Raw genomic sequence first — 20,616 nt, 5'->3', positions numbered from 1 at the left:
TCTCACAGAATACCAGAATTGAAATGGACCAAAGAAATCACCTTATCCACCTTTGTTCAGTTCACAGATTTCCTAAAATCTTGCCCTATGTTTTCTCTTTGGTCTCAATGTATTTTTTCCTCCCCTGGGGGTTTTCAAACCCTGTGAGGTTTCCAACATTAGGAATCCCTAATGTTGTCTTCTGCAGACCCGAGACTGATGGGTTCATTCATCACTAAAAAAATAGTTCTGGTTATCAGCTGTGTGCCAGGCACTGTAGCAACTGCTGGGGCCCCAGTGGAAAGCAAACTTTGACATCGTTTCTGCTGTCATGCAGCATTCTGAGCATTGGAGGCTGATGGATAGTAATCATAGAGTTGTGGACACACACCCAGGGCAAAGAGGGCCTGGAACTACACAGGGAGGGTCACTGAAATTTCCCCACAGAAATAATGGTTCATATGACGGATGGAAAGTAGAAGGTGGGAAGACAGTATACAGAGCAGTCGTAGCAGTGTATGCAAAGGCTCTGTATCGGGAGGGAGCATGACTATTTCAAGAAACTGAGGAAAAATAGTTTGTTTGGAGTTAGAGAATAAGGAAAAGATTACAGGCCATAAATTTGAAAAGAGCCACAAGGTATGGAATAGACCTGTTTGTGCTGGTTAATTTCTATAGTTCTGAAATTGCTGGCAATATCTATTTTGAGTTAATATCTTATAACTAATTGAACATGTATGCTTTATGTGCAAGTAAACTGTGTTTTTGAAATATTTTTTTAATGGGGAGAATTTAAGACACCCTACAAATGGCTATCTCTAAACTATGTATTTTGTTAGAGATTTGGAATAAGGAATAATGAATGTATTATTTTCCGTTTCCTTCAAGGGAACACAGAGAGTCGCCTAATTCAAAATATCTAAGAATGTTTTCTTTTATCTTAGGACACTGCATTCTTCATTTAGAAGAATGTAAAAATCCAGGGCTACTCTGACCTTGATATAAAAATATTTCTCATGATTTAGGTACATTGTTTATCTGTTGAAAATAGTAGGGGGAAAAAGGACCCGGAAACATTTAAAGATTGCTTTATAATCCTACTGCACTCGGATGGCAAACTTTTAAAGAGCTGTAGAAATAAGCTTTACTTTGGGACTTGGCTGACATCACACCCCTGTGGGCCTTATTTCTTACTTCCTATTAACCATATGTAAACAACATATAATTAATAGATGCAACAAGTAAATTAATGTTTCTTTTTAGAAGTTATACTTTTCACCATGGGAAGGTCTTAGTATTTCACAGTGCTGCTTAAATTATTTTAAATTAAATCGTAATGAATAAAAATGTTTAATTAAATATTAAGTGTAGTATTTAAATGTAGTTAATTTAAAAATCAAATTTAAATCTTCCCAAAGTAGAAACCTTGACACAGGAGATAACCATGTCCCAGTGCTCCTTTTCCTTCTGGTTTCCTCTTCCTTTCTTTCACTCCTCTTCCTCCTTCTTCTTTTCTTTTAACTTTTCTCACTTAGTTCTGTGGATTCTTGGTCCTCGATGCTTAATCCATGCTCATTTTTTACCGGCTGAGTGAGGATTCCTCTTCCCTCCTCCCATCTCTGAAAAAACAAAGGGTAAGTTGGGGGAGAAGCTACCCTATAGTGAATTACTCGCCAAGGAGGCCACTGCCCGCTTCTGCTCTAGGACATTGACCCGTAACCAGACGACAACTCTGAGTTTGTTTCGCATATTCCAGAATCAACCCGTGCTGGGAAGGAACTTGCTCTCCCTGGCTGGTCACATTCCTGGAGGCTGCAGGGAGAAGGAAGGCTGGCGGTTCGGCCCTTGCCCAGTGGTTTTCGAAGGCTTTCTGAATAATCTGTTCTGAGAATCAGAGTTTCTGGTGATTGTAGCAGATGAATATGATGTGCACTTTGGGGAGCAAGGGGATATGTATTGAACTGACTTTCAAATTTAATCTCTTTATTTTGCTTTTGCTGTTGTCTTATGTTTTAAATATTTTCTCTCTTTTAGTCTCAAGGCTTTCAGGACCTCAGGCTTTCTTCTAAAAAGTTGACCATTTCTGGCTACCTCTCTCTATATGAACGATGTTGTGTCTACTGCTTTGAAAATGGGTTTTTAATCTCTTGCCTCCACGTTTATGGAGGGCAGTCAAGGGGAATTGAAGTCCAAAGTGTATAACCTACCTTGATAAGGGTGTCAGCCAAAACAGAGATCTTTTCCACCCGCTTGTAAGCACATCCCCTGCAGGGGGACTGTGTCTGTGCAGCACATTGGCACTGCTCGATGCCATATCCTCCCCGCGCAGTTCGCGCAGCTGTAAACCACTCCAAAGGCCAAGGTTGCCCTGACTGTCAGGATTACAGTGACATGGAACGGTTGCCTAAACACAGCCTGTGTGTACACGTCTGGCTGTCCTTGGGCACGCTCTCTGTTTATGCTGCGGGGATGTTATGGACAGACCGTTATCAGTGCATGTCTCTCTTGCTGGTCAAGTATCTAGTCATTGATGAAACAAAGAAAGTTCCTATTCTTCTTTAGTGTCAGGCAGGATTTCTTCCTACTGACATGATTTCAAATGATCAGTGGGTAGGAATAATATTTACGTCCCCCTTGTTTTCACTTTATAAAACAAGCTGGGAATTGGGACCACCGAATTAGAAATTATAATATCCCCTTATTAAGTATCATAATTATATGATTTTTTAAAAATTTATTTATTTATTTGACAGAGAGGGGGTGGGGGAACATAAGCAGGGAGACTGGTAGAGGGAGAAGCAGGCATCCTGCTAAGCAGGGAGCTGGATGCAGGACTTGATCCCGGGACCCTTGGATCATGACCTGAGCCAAAGGCAGATGCTTAATGACTGAGCCACCCAGGTACCCCCATAATTATATGATTTTAAAACTCTTTTTTTACCACTCAGTACGTAGAGGAGACAGGATACCACTATTTTGCTCTAACGATTAAGAATAGCTCTGCTGTGTTTTTGTTTTTGTTTTTGTTTTGCCTAATCACAAATGTTTTTAACTTAGTTTTAATCCATACTAGTGATGGAGGTTTTTCAGGTGACTTGACTTCTTTTTTTTTTAAGACTTTATTAAAATATTCGACAGAGAGAGATAACAAGTAGGCAGAGAGGCAGGCAGAGAGAGAGGAGGAAGCAAGCTCCCTGCTGAGCAGAGAGCCTGATGCGGGGCTCCATCCCAGGACCCTGAGATCATGACCTGAGACGAAGGCAGAGGCTTAACCACTGAGCCACCCAGGCGCCCCTTGACTTCTTTTCTTAAATAAGACAGTTTGTATAATACTTTTGGCAAGAGGCATATTCAGCTCTACTGGAGGGTTAAGGCTTAGATGATCTTTCCCCTTTTCATAGATTTTTAAGGAAAAAAATAGTAATAAATGAGATTTTTAACCAGGAACCCCTTTGTAGAATAAGGAATTTTTCACAATTATTGAGTAGATTTGAGAGATGACAGGGATTTACTGCTGTGTATTTGGGATAAATGTCAGAATTAAGTAAGAATTTGAGAATACGAGTTTGAAATGAAGCTCAAAAGAAAATATCAAGCTTTCCTTCAAGCACGTGTTATTTAATTTAAAATGAATACATGCACCTAGTACAAACATTTGAGTTGGCCTACCCCTTCTTAATGTATGTGTTTTGATTCTTGGCAACTTGTGGTCTTTTAAATTTGCAGCAACATAGTCTGAAGAAAATAACAGCATTTCCTAATCAGTTAGATACCTTGTTCATTTTCCCCAAATTTACCTCTTGTTCAGTTCTTGTCCACTTCTTGGATTTGGCTTAGGCTTCAGAATGTCTCCAGTCTTGTTTTGTTTTTTAAATTTCTCAGTTCCTCTGATGTAAATGATAGAGCATGAAAAGTAAGAGACATACTTCTGTTTGCCCAGGTGGTCAAAGTTTACTGGAAGAAAACATAGGTAGTTGGGAGTTCCTGGGAACCTTCCCAGAGGCCCCCATGGCATTCCCATTTACCTTCCATCTCCTGGCACGGGATTTGCCAGGTGGCCTCTGAGGGATGTGAAACAGTGGTTCATCATTGCGACTCCTGAAGGGACAGCCACAGGCTCGGATCCTCTTTTCCTCTCAGGAGTGGTCATCTTCTCATTGCTTTGGTTAGGAGCCTGATATAGTCAGTGTTAGGGCCTGATATAGTCAGTGTTAGCCACAGCAGATGGATAGACAGAGGACAGCATCCCTTAGAAGCCCACCAGTTGTCTACCACAGATACACATCCTCAAGACAAATGCTTACAGTTGGACCTGATTTGGGCTGTGTATTTTCATGACCTTTTTCATGTGACTTCATATAGCAACCTCAGTGACTTCACAACTCAGAACTGCCCACAAGCAGCAATATTGAGTCAATCCTTACCTAGAACTATATTTGTAAGAAAACTTGTGCATTTGTTGATCGTTGAAAAGAATTTTAATTTACTAAGCATTACAATTTAATTACACACTTTGTGACAAAATATTTTTCAATTAAAGTTTACAAATATATATTGAGTCCTTCTTATGTCAAAAACACTTTGATTGGCACTGCAGGGGTACGAAGATCATTTGTTCCAAAGATCCTTACACTGCCTTGGGCTAGGTAGCTGAAACACGATCTTGAATGATAAATAAATTTTTCCTTGAAGGAATTTATTATTAGTACAGTTGAGGAGAAAGACATGCAAATAGAAAGTTACAAAATAAGAGCATGGAAAAAGGGCACTGTAAATGACAAAGCCTTGGGCAGTCAGGGAAGACTCTTTGAAGGCGGGGCCATGGAAACTGGGGCCAAATGATAACTAGGAATTTGCCAAATAAAGCCTGTTGTTGGAGCTTAAAGCATTGATTCCAAGTTGAGGATAACTCCCATGCAATGAAGAAAGAGCAGGTTGCAAGTACCTGTCATATTTGGCTAGGATCACAGAATGTCCTGTTCGGCAGACTGGTTTCCTGGAGAGTGTTTATGCCCTGTGCACGCTAGTGTTTGGGCTTTATTCCATGGGTCCCCATTTTCCTGGTTCCCTTTTTACCTCACTTGATCTTTCAGACATTATTGCCTCTAAGTCACCATTAAATATTGGTATTTCTCAAGGTTCCATCCTAGATTCTCTTTTCCCTTTTTTTTCCTCACCAGATAGATCAATGTCTATGTATTTGTTATGACTTAAAAGCTCGATGGTTCTTAAATCAGTTCTGAGCTTAGGACCGTACATCCCTCTTACTCCCATCCTGCCCACCACTTCAGTTTCCTTAGGACCCGACTCCCTGTTTGCTGCAGCTGCCATCCCTGACTCCTCCCAGTCTTAGAACCTGCCAGATTTCTTCTTTACTAGTGCACCCAAGGACTTCTCTTCCCTTAGCCTGAAGTGCTTTCACATTCTCTTTGCCTAGCTATTGCCCACTCCTACTTCAGGTCTTGGCTTAGATACCACTTTTTTTTTTTTTAAAGGATTTTATTTATTTATTTGACAGAGAGAGAGGGATCACAGGTAGGCAGAGAGGCAGGCAGAGAGAGTGAGAGAGAGAGAGAGAGGAAGAGGCTCCCCGCTGAGCAGAGAGCCTGATGCAAGGCTGGATCCCAGGACCCTGAGATCATGTCTCAAGCTGAAGGCAGAGACTTAACCCACTGAGCCACCCAGCTGCCCTTAGATATTGCTTTTTCACAGATATCTTCCAGGTCTCTCTTAACCCATTTTATGATTAGTAATATGCTGCATTTTTATGTCCTAGGTTATAATTATTTTTGAAATATTGTTTTCCCCACTAGACTTTAAGCTCTCGGAAGGAAACAGCAGTCTCTGTGACAGCCTTGTCTTAAAACACTTAGCAAAGTATATGCACCTTGTAAGCAGTCTTAGTAGACATGACGAGCTGTGTGAGTTAGGACAACAAGGAAATGTTGAGGAACTTCAGGAGCAGAATGACCTGATTGGATTGGCAGTTAGCAAGTTTATTCTGCCTGCAGTATGGAGACTAAATTGGAGAGGGAGTCCACCGCTAGAGCCCACGAGATTAGTAGGTGGGTGTTACCACTAGACACTTAGAGCCTCAGAGCTCATCTATGATAAAAACACAAATCAAATTCAGTTGGGGGAGGGGAGGAAAAAATGAAGCAAGATGGGATTGGGAGGGAGTCAAACCATAAGATATTCTTTTTTTTTTTTTTTAAAGATTTTATTTGTTTATTTGACAGAGAGATTACAAGTAGGCAGAGAGGCAGGCAGAGAGAGAGGGGGAAGCAGGCTCCCTGTTGAGCAGAGAGCCCGATCGGGGCTCGATCCCAGGACCCTGAGATCATGACCTGAGCCCAAGGCAGAGGCTTAACCCATTGAGCCACCCAGGCACCCCAAGATATTCTTAATCTCAGGAAACAAACTGATGGTTGCTGGAAGGGGAGGGAGTTAGAGGGATAGGGTGACTGGGTTATGGACACTGGGGAGGGTATGTGCTATGGTGAGTGCTATGAAATGTGTAAGCCTGATGATTCACAGACCTGTACCCCTGGGGCAAATAATACATTATATGTTAATAAATAAAAAAAGAGTCTCAGGACTCTTACTGTCTTTTAACGTGACTTATTCCACGTGGATCTCTTTTTCCCACAGTCTTTCTCTCTGTGAACAGTAACAGCTCATCCTCCATCTGCCTAGTAGGAAAGGGTCCACTTTATGATTATGTGAGCAGATATCCAGATTGACTCCGACTGGCCCTGATTAGGTCATGTGCCCTTCCGTGAAGTAACTGTTGTCACCAGAGGGGTCCCTGGAGCTGGTTGATCAATCTGGATAATAACTGGGTTTGAGGCAGTGGTGCCCTGGCAAACTGGCCCTAAAAATAATGTTTCTTTTTTTAAAAAGACCTCTTTGTAGCAATTACCAATTTCTTTGGTTTACATGGTCCTACTGCGACTGATTTCAAAATGGATCCCTGGCTTGCGATTCCTGAATGTTTAACAGCCGCCTCTTGCAAGCAGGTCCCCCCAGCTCAGGCACTCCATGGCTGAGCTGGTGGGGGAGCTGCTGGCATCACAAAGACTCATGGTGAGGGAGGCAGTGTGCTCCAAAAGGCAATCAGAATGTTGTTAGAAGAAGACAGGTAGGTGCCTGGTAGCCAGTCCCACAAGGAAACTTGTCCTGGACCATGCGAAATATAGTTTGATGTTATGATTTTATTTGACCTAAAAATTTTTGAAAGTTCCTATGTCATTTCCTTGAATAACATTTCTAAGCACTGTATAATATTCCATTCTAGGAAAATACTGCCATTTACCATTCTTTCATTGTTGAATATTTAGATTGATTGAATTACTGTAATGCTTTGCTGGATAGGTGTATGCCTGAAGCCATTTTCCATATTTAGGACAGAGTTACTGAGATAGTTGACCCAAGTGCTATTATTGAGTCAAAGGAATGGACCTTTAATGTTTTTGAATATTCTCCAGTAGGTGTACAAAATAGTTTTACCCATTTATATCACTTTTATCACTGTAAGAGAGCAAATATTTCATTGTCTTGTTATTAAGTATAATTAAAAAATAGTTAGGACAGAATTAATATGTCATTTTAATTTACATTTGTTTGAATTATTAAAAATGTTGAAATGTCTATTTTTTTTAACAAGTATATTTTTTATAGTGAATTTCCTTACCATTTCCCACTTGTGTTATGTGTATATGTTGCTCTTAATATACTATTATCATAAGTATTTATCCTCTTATAATCAATTAATATAACTAAATAGTGGAATAATTATATGACTAATAGTGAAAATTCTAGCACATACAACTTGGTAAATATTGAGGGAAGTGCTACGTATGAAATTCTCCCTAATTCTGTGCAATTTAGGGTAACATCAGCTACATTAGCTGAGGTAATAGATAAATACAAATTCACAGTAAGTGAAAACAATAAAAGTTGATTTTTTGCTCATGTCAGAGTTCCACATGGGTGTTCGGGCAGCTTTCATGTGGTCCTGAAGAGATGAAGGCTCCTTCTGTCCCAAGGCTTTTCTCCCCTCTGGGTCCTTGTCATTTTCATTCAGTGAGAGGGCGGCATTAGAGAATGGGAAACAATCTGTGGGCGGTTTTTATGGATTAGGCCTGAAAGTGCTTACATTGAATGTAAACTCAGTTCCACGGACACAACTAATTACAAAGGAAAAAAAGAAAAAGAATCTGTTATACATCTAACTAATCTTTGCCAAAATTTCCATAACCTGAAATAGAGAATCTTTTCATAAAGGCAGATTCTACTTACTGTTTTCATTACGTGTAGATATCTGGGAATAAATTGACCATAATTTACAGGATATAAATATGGAATGGAACACCTTAAATATTGTTAAGAGATATGTAGCTTTTTACTAGACCAGAATGGTAGAGCAATGATGTTGAGTGGTCACTGAACGTCCTCTTGTTTAGACACTGAAGAGAAGAGAGTGGCAGCCATCGGACAAAGCAATTTTGACAGGTGATAAACAAGTCTTGGATGGGCAACATTTATTCAGTGTTTTAGAAAATCAAATGTATAAGAATCCATATAAGGACTTCATAATCAGCTCATCCGATAAGTATGACTTATTAGAATGATATTTCTCGTAGGATATGTTAGCTCATTTTCTTATTTCTACCTACACAGGTAATTAAAGTATACAGTGAAGATGAAACCAGCAGGGCTTTAGAGGTACCCAGTGACATAACTGCCCGAGATGTTTGCCAGCTGTTGATCCTGAAGAATCATTACATTGATGACCACAGCTGGACCCTTTTTGAGCATCTGCCTCACATAGGTCTAGGTAAGGATACAGAACTATAGTCCACATCATTGCTTTTCTGTTTGTTATAGTTTCAATCATATGGCAAAGATTTTCTTCAGACATAGAAAAATAGAAGAGAATTATGAGTAGTCCTTTTCTTTATTTTTGGTGTTGGTGTTTGGGAGACCAAGAATGTAACACAAAATGAAAGTAAGGGGACAAATATTACACTTTCCCCACACTTCCTTGTTTAACTAATGCTCTATGAGAATTTCGGAGCCAAAACATAGAGTCCGAATGGATAGATAAGTTTCATAATAATTTTTGGTAGCTTAGTGTTTGAGAAATTAATACAATAAGTTGTTATTTGTACTGATTTTTGAATTGGTTGTCATGTAGACATGGAAAATATCCACATTGGTTCTCTTTATTTTATTTTTATTTTATAAAAAATATATAAATTTATAAAATATATATTATATATTTTATATATAATACCACATATAAATATATAATTCATATATTATATAATATATAAATATATATCATATATTCATATATGATATTCTATATTATACAATATATAAATATATATGATATATAATATATATAAAATTTATAAAAAATTTATAAAATTTTCTTAAAGAATTAAATAACTCCTCTACATTTTAAAGTCATAACCATAAAGAGTGATCTTTAAAAATACATATGTTTTTAAATTGGAAATGCATCTCTGTGTTGTAAAATTAGAGGGCTTTTTCCTGCAAATTTTTAAAATAAGGTATAAGTGATTTTCGTTCTTCTAGTAGAGTAAGAGAATTTGGCACCAATTTTATTTTACCTTTCCTTATTTTTACAGATGCTAGTGTTAAAAAACATGTTACCATAATAAGTAGTGAAAACAAAAGAAGTTTGTTATGGTAATGCCATTTGATCCTTTGAACACCTTATGAGTTTCCTGTGGCGGCTGTAACAAATGACCACACACCTGGGGGCTTACAACAGCCAGAATTGATTCTCTTACTGTTCTGGAGGTCAGAAGTCTGAAATCAGTATCACTCGGTTGAAATCAAGGTATCAGGGACGTACTTCCTCCGGAGGCTCGAGGAAAGAACCTGTTCCTTGTCTGTTCCAGCTTCTGGTGGCCGCTGGCCTCCTTTGGCTGTGGCTGCTTCACTTCAGTCTCTACCTCTATGGTCACCTCGTATTTCCTTCTTCTGTCTGTGTCAAGTCACCCTCTGTCTCTCTCATAAAAATGGTACCGGTTAGAGCTTACCTGGGTAATCTAGGATCATCTCTTCATTTCAAGATCCCTTAATCATATCTGCAAAAATCCCCACCCCCCCACTTTCTTCATATCAAGTAACATTCACAGAAAACCTGAATTCTGAAGGTATGCCAGGCCGGCCAGTGTGACGTGCTGTCTCGCCTTCCTAGGGCAGAAAAAGTTCAACATTTATTTTCTGCATTGCTGTTGGTTACCAATCTGACTTCTGTTTGTGACCATTCTTCTCCTAAATGCAAAGTGTTATCTCCTCAATAGATAAACGCCGTCTTCTAAACTAGTTTTACATATGCTTGTGAAAATACAGTTCTTTTTTTTTTTTTTAAGATTTTATTTATTTATTTGAGGGAGAATGAGTGAGAAAGAGCATGAGGAGAAGGTCAGAGGGAGAAGCAGACTCCCCAAGGAGCTGGGAGCCCGATGCGGGACTCGATCCTGGAAGTCCGGGATCATGACCTGAGCCGAAGGCAGTTGCTCAACCAACTGAGCCATCCAGGCGCCTGAAAATACAGTTCTTAATTAACACAATATGTGATTACAGTATTTTATACCCTTAATTTTTTCTTTTGGAGCAACTTTACTTTTTTTTTCTTTTCCTTTTTTTTTTTTTTTTTACAGTCACTAAGTTTATCTCTAACAAATAGCTTAAAGTTTAATAATAAAAATCTACTCTGTAAATCAAGCACCAGTTTTCACTGAGACCACAGCAAATTATATTAAGGAATAAAATGCACAGATTCTTTTAATGTGGAGGCTTAAAATGGAACATTGAGAATTAATTTGAGTTACATACTAAATTTAAACTTTTAAGCATCAAATAGAAATATATTTCTCCATTACTCTATTTTCTGGAAATGCAGAAATAAAACCAAAGATGTGAGACTATTGTCTCCTGGTTTTATCAGCCATGCATTAGACCAAAGATTATGAGAAAGAAATTGAGATCCACAACTTTCTTGTGTTCTTTTTCTTTCCCTTTGTTTTGAGCAAATACAAAGTATATGTATTTTTAAGAGAGTTTATTTACTTATTTATTTGAGAGAGAGCATGAGCCTGTGCACACTTGGGGCCAGGGGGTGGGGGGGTGGGGGGGTGGGGGGGTGGGAAGGGGAGGGATAAGCAGGCTGCACTGAGAGTGAAGCCCAATGTGGCGTTCAGTCCCAGGGCCACTGAGCTAACTGAGCTACCCAGGTGCCCCTCAGACGCTATCTTTAAATAGGAAGATTGCTGACATAATGCTACCCATATACTAAAGCACATTAGATGATGATAACTAATAAATACCTCTGTTCTTTTCATTTATTTTTTATTTAATTTCTGTGTTTTAACATAATCTATTTTTATTTTTATAGACTATCTTTCTGTGGGGGTGTGTGTGTGCACCTAAAAACACATCTTGGTTTTTTATTTATTTATTTATTTATTTATTTTTAAAGAGTTTATTTATTTATTTGACAGAGAGAGATCACAGTAGGAGAGAGGAAGGGAAGAGATCACAGAGAGAGAGGAAGGGAAGCAGGCCCCCCGCCGAGCAGAGAGCCCGATGTGGGACCTGATCCCAGGACCCTGAGATCATGACCTGAGCCGAAGGCAGCGGCTTAACCCACTGAGCCACCCAGGCGCCCTGGTTTTTTATTTTTCTTTCTTTTTTTTTTTTTAAGATTTTTATTTATTTATTTTACAGAGAGAGACACAACAAGAGAGAGAACATAAGCCGGGGGAATGGGAGAGGGAGAAGCAGGCTCCCACTGAGCAGGGAGTCCTATGCAAGGCTCGATCCCAGGACTGGGATCGTGACCTGAGCCAAAGGCAGCCACTTAATGACTGAGCCACCAAGGCACCCCATTTTTTTTCTTTTCACTTCACAGATCCCACAAACTCTAGGAACTCTCCCTGCCTATTCCTGTTCCCTGACTTCCTCACACAGTTTAACAGATATTTATTGACTATTTTATACCACACCTATTTTGTGTGTGGGTCTTGGGGGTAAAGTATGAACATAATAGACAAGAAACACTGCCCTTGCGAGTTTGCATTCTTCTGGGAAGTGGAAAGATAAGAGACACATGACTAAAACTTGTAATCCTTTAGGTGACAATAAGCACGAGTTTCTCCTGCTATCTGAAAGTAGAACACTATGAAAACTTTTGAAAGCTCAAATGGTATAAGCCAAAGAAGCATTTACCATTAATTTATATTGGAAAATATTTGAGCATTCCCAGATGCCAGAAATAACCTCTCTCAGCATCTTCTGGTATCTTAGGACATATCTTAGCAACAGATGCACAAAATAAATCATGATAAAGTACAGAGGCTCACAGACAAAGTTCAAAGCTCCGGTGGCTTGATGTTGAGATGCTGAACGTGGCTCCCTGGAAGGAGCTTGGTGGGACTACTCTCGTTGTGGCTCTGTGGTGCCCACGGCCTTTATAAGGGCTCACTGCAAAGCAAATGCTTAATGGCATTTCCATGTTTCACCTTTTTTGTAAAAGCAAAAATCCTCTTTGGATTTCTGTTGGTTGGCAAAAACAGGTACGAATGTGGATCTTTTGTAAAAGCAAAGAATTTTATTGTGTAAGGTGAACATTCGAAAAGCCGGAGTTGCCTGAACTGGGGAGAAAGGAAGACAGGGCAAAAGGGAAGAACATGCTGGGGGTGAGAGGGAGATGCCCTTTAACTAGAGGGATCAGGGAAGGTGTCCCTGAATCATGAAGTTCAGGAGAACCTTGGTGGCAGCGTGCTGGTGTTCAGGGCTCAGCTGAGGCCAGCGCTCCCTGAGCAAGCTGGGGAGTGATGGAGCAGACTTCAGCAGGGCTTCTGCAGAGCCAGCTCGTGTAGGGTCTCATGGGTCATGGAAGGGCTTGACTCTTACCCCTGAGTGAGAGAAAAAGTGAACGGAGGTCTTTGAGTCAGAGAGCAATATCATCCTGATTTAGTTTTGAAAGTACAGTTCACCCTTGAATAACATGGGTTTGAACTACTTCCATGTGGGTTTTTTCTTTTTCTGATAAATTCAGTCCAGTACTGTAAATTTATTTTCTTTTCATTACGATTTTCCTAATAACATTTCTTTTCTCTAGTGTACTTTTCTAAGAATACAGTCTCTAGCACTTAAAATGTCACAATATGTATTAGTCGGCTGTGTATGTCATCAGTAAGCCTTCCAGCTGACAGTAGTTAAGTTTTGGGGGCGTCAAACATTTCATCCAGATTTTTGGCGGCAAGGGGAAGTCTGTACCCCTGTGCTGCCCATCATTCAAGAGCCAACTGTATACTGCTTAGAAGGCCAGAATCCAACCTTTTAGAGGCCGAACGACTTTGTTTTGCTTCTACATCCCACTACTCATGGCTTCCTGGATCAATCCTGGCCTCTCTGTCATTTCTCCTGTGGGACTAACTTCACAGGATAGTCTACACTGGTATGAGGTGTGGTATTTGTGAGACCCTGAAGCCTTACAGGTGAGAATGTTGTGACTTATGTGATAAACGACAGTTAAGGGTTTTCTGCACTTGAGGTCACTTTAATGACCAAGATAACCTTAGGAAAGTGTCAGAGACATTTTATGTTGTTAATAAATGTGCTATCATTGTTGCTTTTGATCCCTTAAAACACGTCACAAACTTACTAAAGTCAGATGGAGAAGCACTTGACTTTCAAAATATGATAGGTTTATGGAATTGAAAGTCTGTTTTCAGAGTGTCATTTTCTGTGACAAAGGAAACCAGTCTTAGTAGTAGTTTCAACATGAATGCATACGTGTGATAGCGACTATTACCATGCATCTGACATGTGCAAGGCACGGAGTGAGAGGTTTAACATTAATCTTGATAGACGCGCTCAGCACTTAGCCTCATAGCAATCCTGCAAGATGTGTTTCCTAATCTCCCTTTGACATACAGGAACATATACTCAGTGACGAAATTCCTTGCCTAGAGTCAAACATTGCTGAAATGTAGGTCTTTTCAGAGGCTGAAATTCAAAGTCTGCATTTTCCACGAAAGTGAGTTTGTTTCTCCTCAAGTTCCCAGGATCCCATGGTTGGTTTGTCTCTTTCTTATTCTCTGTCTTTAGCTCTAATCCATGTTGTGAGAACAAGTTAAAAGTTTGAACCCTCAAAGACATTTTCAGATAACTTTTTTTTTTTTTTTTTTTTTTAATGAGTAAAACAATAGAAGTTTGTTAAGGAAAGATACAGAAAAAAGCTCTCAAGAGTGAGAGGAGTCCTGACAGGGTTGTCAACGAGGGCCTTCAGGGTTGGTCTTCTATAGAAAACTAACCACGGAACTTAAATCCTCTTAACATCAGATAAATTTTTCTTAACAAAGTAGTATTGAAATTACTGGGGTCCAACGGATGGAACCCAGTTCACTTTATAACAGAACCAGCTGTTTCTTTTGGCTGAGCAAGGGGATCATGTTAGAAGTAACTTATCCTTGGGGCACCTGGGTGGCTCAGTGGGTTAAGCCTCTGCTTTTGGCTCGGGTCATGATCTCAGGATCCTGGGATCCAGCTCTGCATCAGGATCTCTGCTCAGCGGGGAGCCTGCTTTCCCCTCTCTCTGTGCCTGCCTCTCTGCCTACTTGTGATCTTTCTCTGTCAAATAAATAAATAAAATCTAAAAAAAAAAAAAAAAAAAAAAAGACTTACCCTTGAATTTGTATACAACATAAATGGTATATGATATTTGGAACTCTGGATACAATATCAGTATTTCATCTCCTCTCGCAAATAATTATTAGTAATATGATGCTGGGAATTTTAATAGGCAGAGTACATCATCAAAGACAATCCCAAACATCCTGATTTTGTTATAAATCTCTGATTTTCCCGATCTGAGATCATGTTATGATGAGGTTCTAGTTGCACACAGCTTTATGGACACTGAATTTAAAATATCAGTACGGCCACAAATACCTGCCCTTCTCTCATATAATCACGTTTTATAACTGGCATGTTCTAGTTCATGGCCACTGGATGTCACTGTCGTTCCCCAGATGGAGCCCTCTCCATTTATAATCAGTGTGAGGACTGAGTGGGGGAGTGGAGTGGGGGCAGAAACTTCAGTTTTAAGTCCTCTGGAACTTAATGGGATCCATGTTTGTCTTGCTCCCATTTTGATTCCTAATTGAAGCCATGGTATGAAGCAGTGGCAATTAACACAATACCTCAAGCGCATACCTATAGACTCCTCGGGAAGAGGAATTAATTGTATTGCTGGGGACAGCTGAGAGTTCCATTGTGAATATCATTGTGGAGTGGCTTTAATAAGCAAAATGAATGACTGGAGGCTTTTAATGAAACCATTTTTATGTGTGCAGCTATACCCACGTGATCTCTTTAAGACAGAAGCCACGCACGGCTGTGGCCAGGAAAGGCTTCTTTGCAGCTTTGAAGCTGCTTCCCTTCCCTGTTTCTGTCCCACCCCCCCCCCCCCCCCCCGCAAAGACTCACAAGTCTTTCTCCTGTTGTCTGGAGCTGATAGGTAGTTGTGCTTTCAGTGCTGTGTGTAACCTGTCAGCATCAGAGTTGCCACCGCCCTTATCAACAGCACAAATAATTGTGAAGCCTGTAGGATCTGTGGCCTTGGGCTTCCTTTGCTACTTAAACTGATCTGAGCTTTGAGGAGGCAGGGTGTCCTGGTGGCACACTAAGGTGGAGTCAGAAAATAGGAGCATGTAAGGAGGGCTTAGAACTAAAACTGCCTCCTGGTGCCGCTCGTTTTTCCTTCGCAGTATCTCATAGCCTGAGTTCAGGTCTTACCATTTCTCTCCTCGGGGATTATTTTAGCCTTGTAACTGGTCCTCTTGCCTCTGGTCGTACCAAGGTTATCCATGAGAATGCAGACCTGATTCTTTATGCATTAGGGTCCAAGATTCCTTGGAGGGCTTGAGGTACCTGTGACCTGCCTACTCCTCCTATCGCCAGCCTCGTGTCTCCCCTCTCCTTCCTCTTAGTTTATACATTGAAGACGTGCCTGTAGTTGCCCACATATGCTGTAGTGTCTGTGCCTTGGTTTCCTTGCTCCTCCCATTAGGATTCTCAGCGAGTTCTTTCTCATCATCTTTACCTGGCTGTGCGTTTTCCAAAGCTTACTTGGAATTTGAGTCAAAAATGATAGCAAGGTATAACTGCTCACCATGTCCTAAAAATATTATGGAAACAAAGTAAGATGAAAACTCTTAACTGTTGAAGCTGACAGCCAGCTAACCTAGTGCCACAGTCTAAGAGGAGAGAGAGAGAAAAGCAACTGGAGGCACCCCACACTCAGCCTTACGAGGAAGAGTCACCCCCTATGTCAGAGAGCAGGTAGGGAGACAGATCGGCCTCTTCTGTGTTCCACGCAGCTGCTCCTCACGACAACTAGGATCCTTGTTGGCACCACCATTTCTCATACATCTTTTAGGAAATTGCAAATCCTGAAAATAACAGAACACTGCGAGTGAGTGATGAGTTGTGTCCGGGGAGGGGATGTTTCCGCATGTATATGCTAGACTGGGGTGTGGAAAATAAACAGATTTGGCCAAGAAATAGATACAACGCTCTTCAAGCAGGAGTATTTATAATATTAATCAGAAAAACCCCAATGATATAATAATAGGAGGATGTAATCAATTACAGTACATTCATAGGATATAAGTTAGGTAGCTTTTGGTTATGTTTTTGGAGTTCTTCCCTTGTAGAATGATGTGGACAGATATAAGATTATAAAGACGATTGATTGATTGAATGTATATTTATAAACCTATATTCAGTGTAAATTTTGTGAAAAATATATACAAATATATTCATATAGGCCCAGAGAAAAATATAAGAAGGGAATATACTGAAATGTTAAGTGCTAATTCCCAATTGATAGATTTAAAGATGAATTGTGATTGTCTACTGTCCAGGGTTTTCGAATTTCCAATAATGGAAACATACTATTTTAGAAATCAGAAGAAAGGAAACAAACACAATTTCGAAAACTTAAGAGATTTTTAAAGATTGAGACATCTTCCTGAAGCTCCAAGTTGCACCAAGTACCCATCTTCTGAGCTGCCGTTAACATTTTCTTTAACTATCTTAATTTTAATCATGTTATTAAAAGTAGACAGTAATTCCATGAGAGCTGGAACTCTGTGTATACTTCTTTGTAACCCAGGGTCTAGGACAAATAAATAGTCTGTGAACTGAGCTATACTAAATTGTAAGGTACTTATATCAAGCAGTTCAAAGGATGGATAACAATATGCAAGGAAGGAAGAGACAGGGAAAAGAAGCCAGAGACCTGCTGTGCCGTGCCCAGATGGAAATTTGCTCTCAGTCTCTCTCTCTCTCTTTTTTTTTTTTAATTTTATTTATTTATTTGACAGAGATCACAAGTAGGCAGAGAGGCAGGCAGAGGGGGAGGGGGAAGCAGGCTCCCTGCTGAGCAGAGATTTCCCCTATGCAGGGCTCCATCCCAGGACCCTGGGATCGTGACCTGAGCTGAAGGCAGAGGTTTAACCCACTAAGCCACCCAGGCGCCCCTGCTCTCAGTCTTTAAAGGATGCATCAGGTAACTTAGAATTTATGGAAGTGGTTTCTAAACTCTTCAGGTGTTTATCTGTCAGCTTGAGGTGATGTGTATGCAAATACTTTGCCGAAGACTAAGGATTTCTAGGAATACAAGTTGTGATTAGTGAGTGTGAGTTAATATGAAGATTACTTAATTTGTTGAAGAATGATCTGCAAGGCCTTTATATCCATCAAGTTTAAGTGTCAAGATTTTCCTATTAATTGCACTTGGGGAGCTGAATATGGTGCTAGCAATTTTTCCAGGTAAGCTCGTTTTCTTAGGTTAAGGAACCTTTTTTAGAATTGAGCCCTATTTTTATTCTTTGCTTCTCCAGTTTTTGTTTTGCCTGGTCAGAGGCTGTTCATTTTTATCTGAAAATAAGATTGACAAAATGTATGTAGTTTCTGCCCCGCCCAGAGAAGTACAAGGACCATTTGTCTCCAGGAGTTTCCTGTAACAAAGGTGTACAAAGAATTGTTTTCTGGGCGAATTAGAGGTAAAAGCCACTTTTGTTTCTTCTCTTATCAAGTGATGAGAAGAGTAGGGACTCAGGTTTCTATTTGAGCCCCACACTGTACTTTCAGTAGATTCAGCGAAGAAATCCAGGCAGAAGGTCACAGGTGAACACTTTCCATTCTGGGAGGATTGAGGGTTTTTAAAAGACTTTGAAGTGAAATCAACAGTTTCAGAAGAAACTTCTTTCCTTTCTTCTTCTTCTTTCTCTCTCTCTCTCTTTTTTTTTTTTTTTAAAGAAAAACTTCTGGAAATTAAATAGAAAACAGAATTACATGTAGTTATTATTTGATAATATTTCATTGCATTGCTATGACACCTTACCCTGGTCTGTCAGATACAAAGATAAAACTTAAATTGACATGAAGCTTTTGTCGTGGTTTTAAGAAAGCTTTTCTTTACTCCTTCAGAGAATTTTCCCCCCTTTTTCTCCTTTTTGGACACTGTTTTGAAGTGATTTAGGAGGGCTTCTCTACTCTTTTTCTACCTACATAGAAATGGTGTTCAGTCATGGCCATTCACTTTCCAATGCCTGACAAATACTGCAGAACATCTTCTAAGTAGACCTGTATCTATAAAGTTTTGATAGTATATTTCAATGTAGTATTTTAGGTGGATTTGTGAAGTTTTAAAATTAGTCTTTCAAAGAATCAGGATGAATTTATGAGAAGGTTACTTAGGGTCATTTAGCATATGGTAATCCAAAAAGTGCCTCAGTTCATTCTGGCTGACAGTTCTTAGCATCATTGTTTTTGAGGTTCGCAGTAGAGAGCTCCTGGTTACAGAATTAATTTTCTCTTTTTTGGTATTTAAAACACGTATTATAAGTTACTGTAGGATCATTCAGTTGGCTAAAGTCCACTTGGTTTTAGAATGACGTTAGAGAGGAAGAGTCACTAGAAAGTTAATTAGAAGCCATTTGACCAGTATTTGTTTTGTCCCCCCGACCCCCCCCCCACTCCGTTCTCAGGTCTCCGTGATGTCCCAGGGCCTTGGCTAAGTAAAACAGAGCTAGTCTTCAACAACTTTTCATCTCCCTTTATGCATTCTTTTCCTCTCCAAATTATCTGTCTAGGCATCTTGTATCTTCATGTTGAACTCCTCCATATAAGGGTCTGTGTTTTGTTAGGTATCTGCCTTTAGAAATCATGATTTCTTAAGACGTGATGAACGGATAATCAATCATGCCTTTTAGTATTATTTGGATTATTGTGACATTGATCTTTTAATATAATGAGACTTGATTGGGGGATGATATATGACAGTGCATCCAAATTGGGATAGGACTGTGAACAGTTACAAAGATTATTAATATAATGTAATTTTGAAAAGCCAGTTTCTGTGATTAGTAAGTTTTAGCTCCATTGCCAGAGGAGTATATGAGGTGAAAACTTGTAGCCACATCTGATCCTTTGGAATTATTTGCTTTCTTTTACATTATCTGAATTTTCAATAGACTATCCAGAGATCATCTTTGAAGGAATGAAAAATATGTCTTCTGCTTTCTCACATACTCTAGTCTAGATTTCTTTGAAGAAAATTTTCTCCTTAAGATTAGCAGAATATTTTCCCTATGCTAGTTATGTGTTATTTAGACATTGGGTATTATAGTTCAGTGAAATTGTCTGTGAACATCGTATGTTATCTTTCCTTTGTAGATTGGTATGCTGGGCTTTGTTTGCATGTCGGTTGCTGCTTGGTTGGGGATCACGGATATTGCCCAAAGTGCTTTTCGTTACACATTTGTCATAACTGTTCAAATGCAGTTTGGTTTTTCTGCCCTTTTTATTTTATTTCCTTTTTTGGTACAGTCAAAATTCAAATGACTTATGTTACTTTCATTTGAGATTAAGATTGATATCATTTGAAATACTGCCCATTATTTTCATTCCCCTTATACTCAAAATGTGGTGGTTTATTTTCACTTAATTAGCAAATATTTATTGAACACAATTCAAAATGAAAGAATTTGAGGCCGTTGAGACATGAGAACTGTCGGCACACAAGAGAGGGTTTTAGTGGATATGGAAAGAATGAACAGGCTATAAATAGGCTCGGCAGAGGCAGCAGGGGATGTCCCCCCAGCAGGGGCTGTAGGTGGAGGCAGAGACAATGCTCGCAGGGGAAGAGCCTCGGCTTGGGATCCAGCATGCGGCTGCCGTTCAAATCCTGAGATGGTTGCTATTCTGAACTTCAGGTTCCTTTTCTGTAGGATGGAACTATAACTTACTTGCTCAGTAGACAATGTTATTGTTTAACCACAGACCTGGTGGCTTCAAACAACAGAAATGTAGGCTGTAGCAGTTCTGGAGATGAGAAGTTCTAGAGATGAGAGAGAGAGAGAAGGAAGCAGGCTCCCTGCTGAGCAGAGAGCTCGATGCGGGCCTCCATCCCAGGACCCTGAGATCATGACCTGAGCCGAAGGCAGCGGCTTAACCCACTGAGCCACCTAGGTGCCCAAGATTTTATTTATTTATTTGAGAGAGAGAGAAGGAGAGATA

The 20,616-nt window shown here is 39.7% G+C and overlaps 1 protein-coding gene across 3 annotated transcripts in view; it reads left to right on the top strand.

Moving 5' to 3' along the window:
• The window catches only part of GRB14 (growth factor receptor bound protein 14), a 114,571-nt gene that overhangs the window by 64,860 nt on the left and 29,095 nt on the right, over positions 1–20,616 (top strand). For all 3 annotated transcript variants that reach the window (XM_059394092.1, XM_059394094.1, XM_059394093.1), the window contains one exon: positions 8,662–8,818. In XM_059394092.1, the coding sequence (XP_059250075.1) occupies positions 8,662–8,818 (157 nt within the window). The remainder of the gene's footprint in view (positions 1–8,661; positions 8,819–20,616) is intronic.

The sequence above is a fragment of the Mustela nigripes genome, chromosome 3, assembly GCF_022355385.1.
Source record: "Mustela nigripes isolate SB6536 chromosome 3, MUSNIG.SB6536, whole genome shotgun sequence".
In the NCBI taxonomy this organism is placed as follows: domain Eukaryota; kingdom Metazoa; phylum Chordata; class Mammalia; order Carnivora; family Mustelidae; genus Mustela; species Mustela nigripes.
The sequence above is the reverse complement of the archived record's forward strand: the minus strand, read 5'-3'. Positions and strand labels throughout refer to the sequence as shown.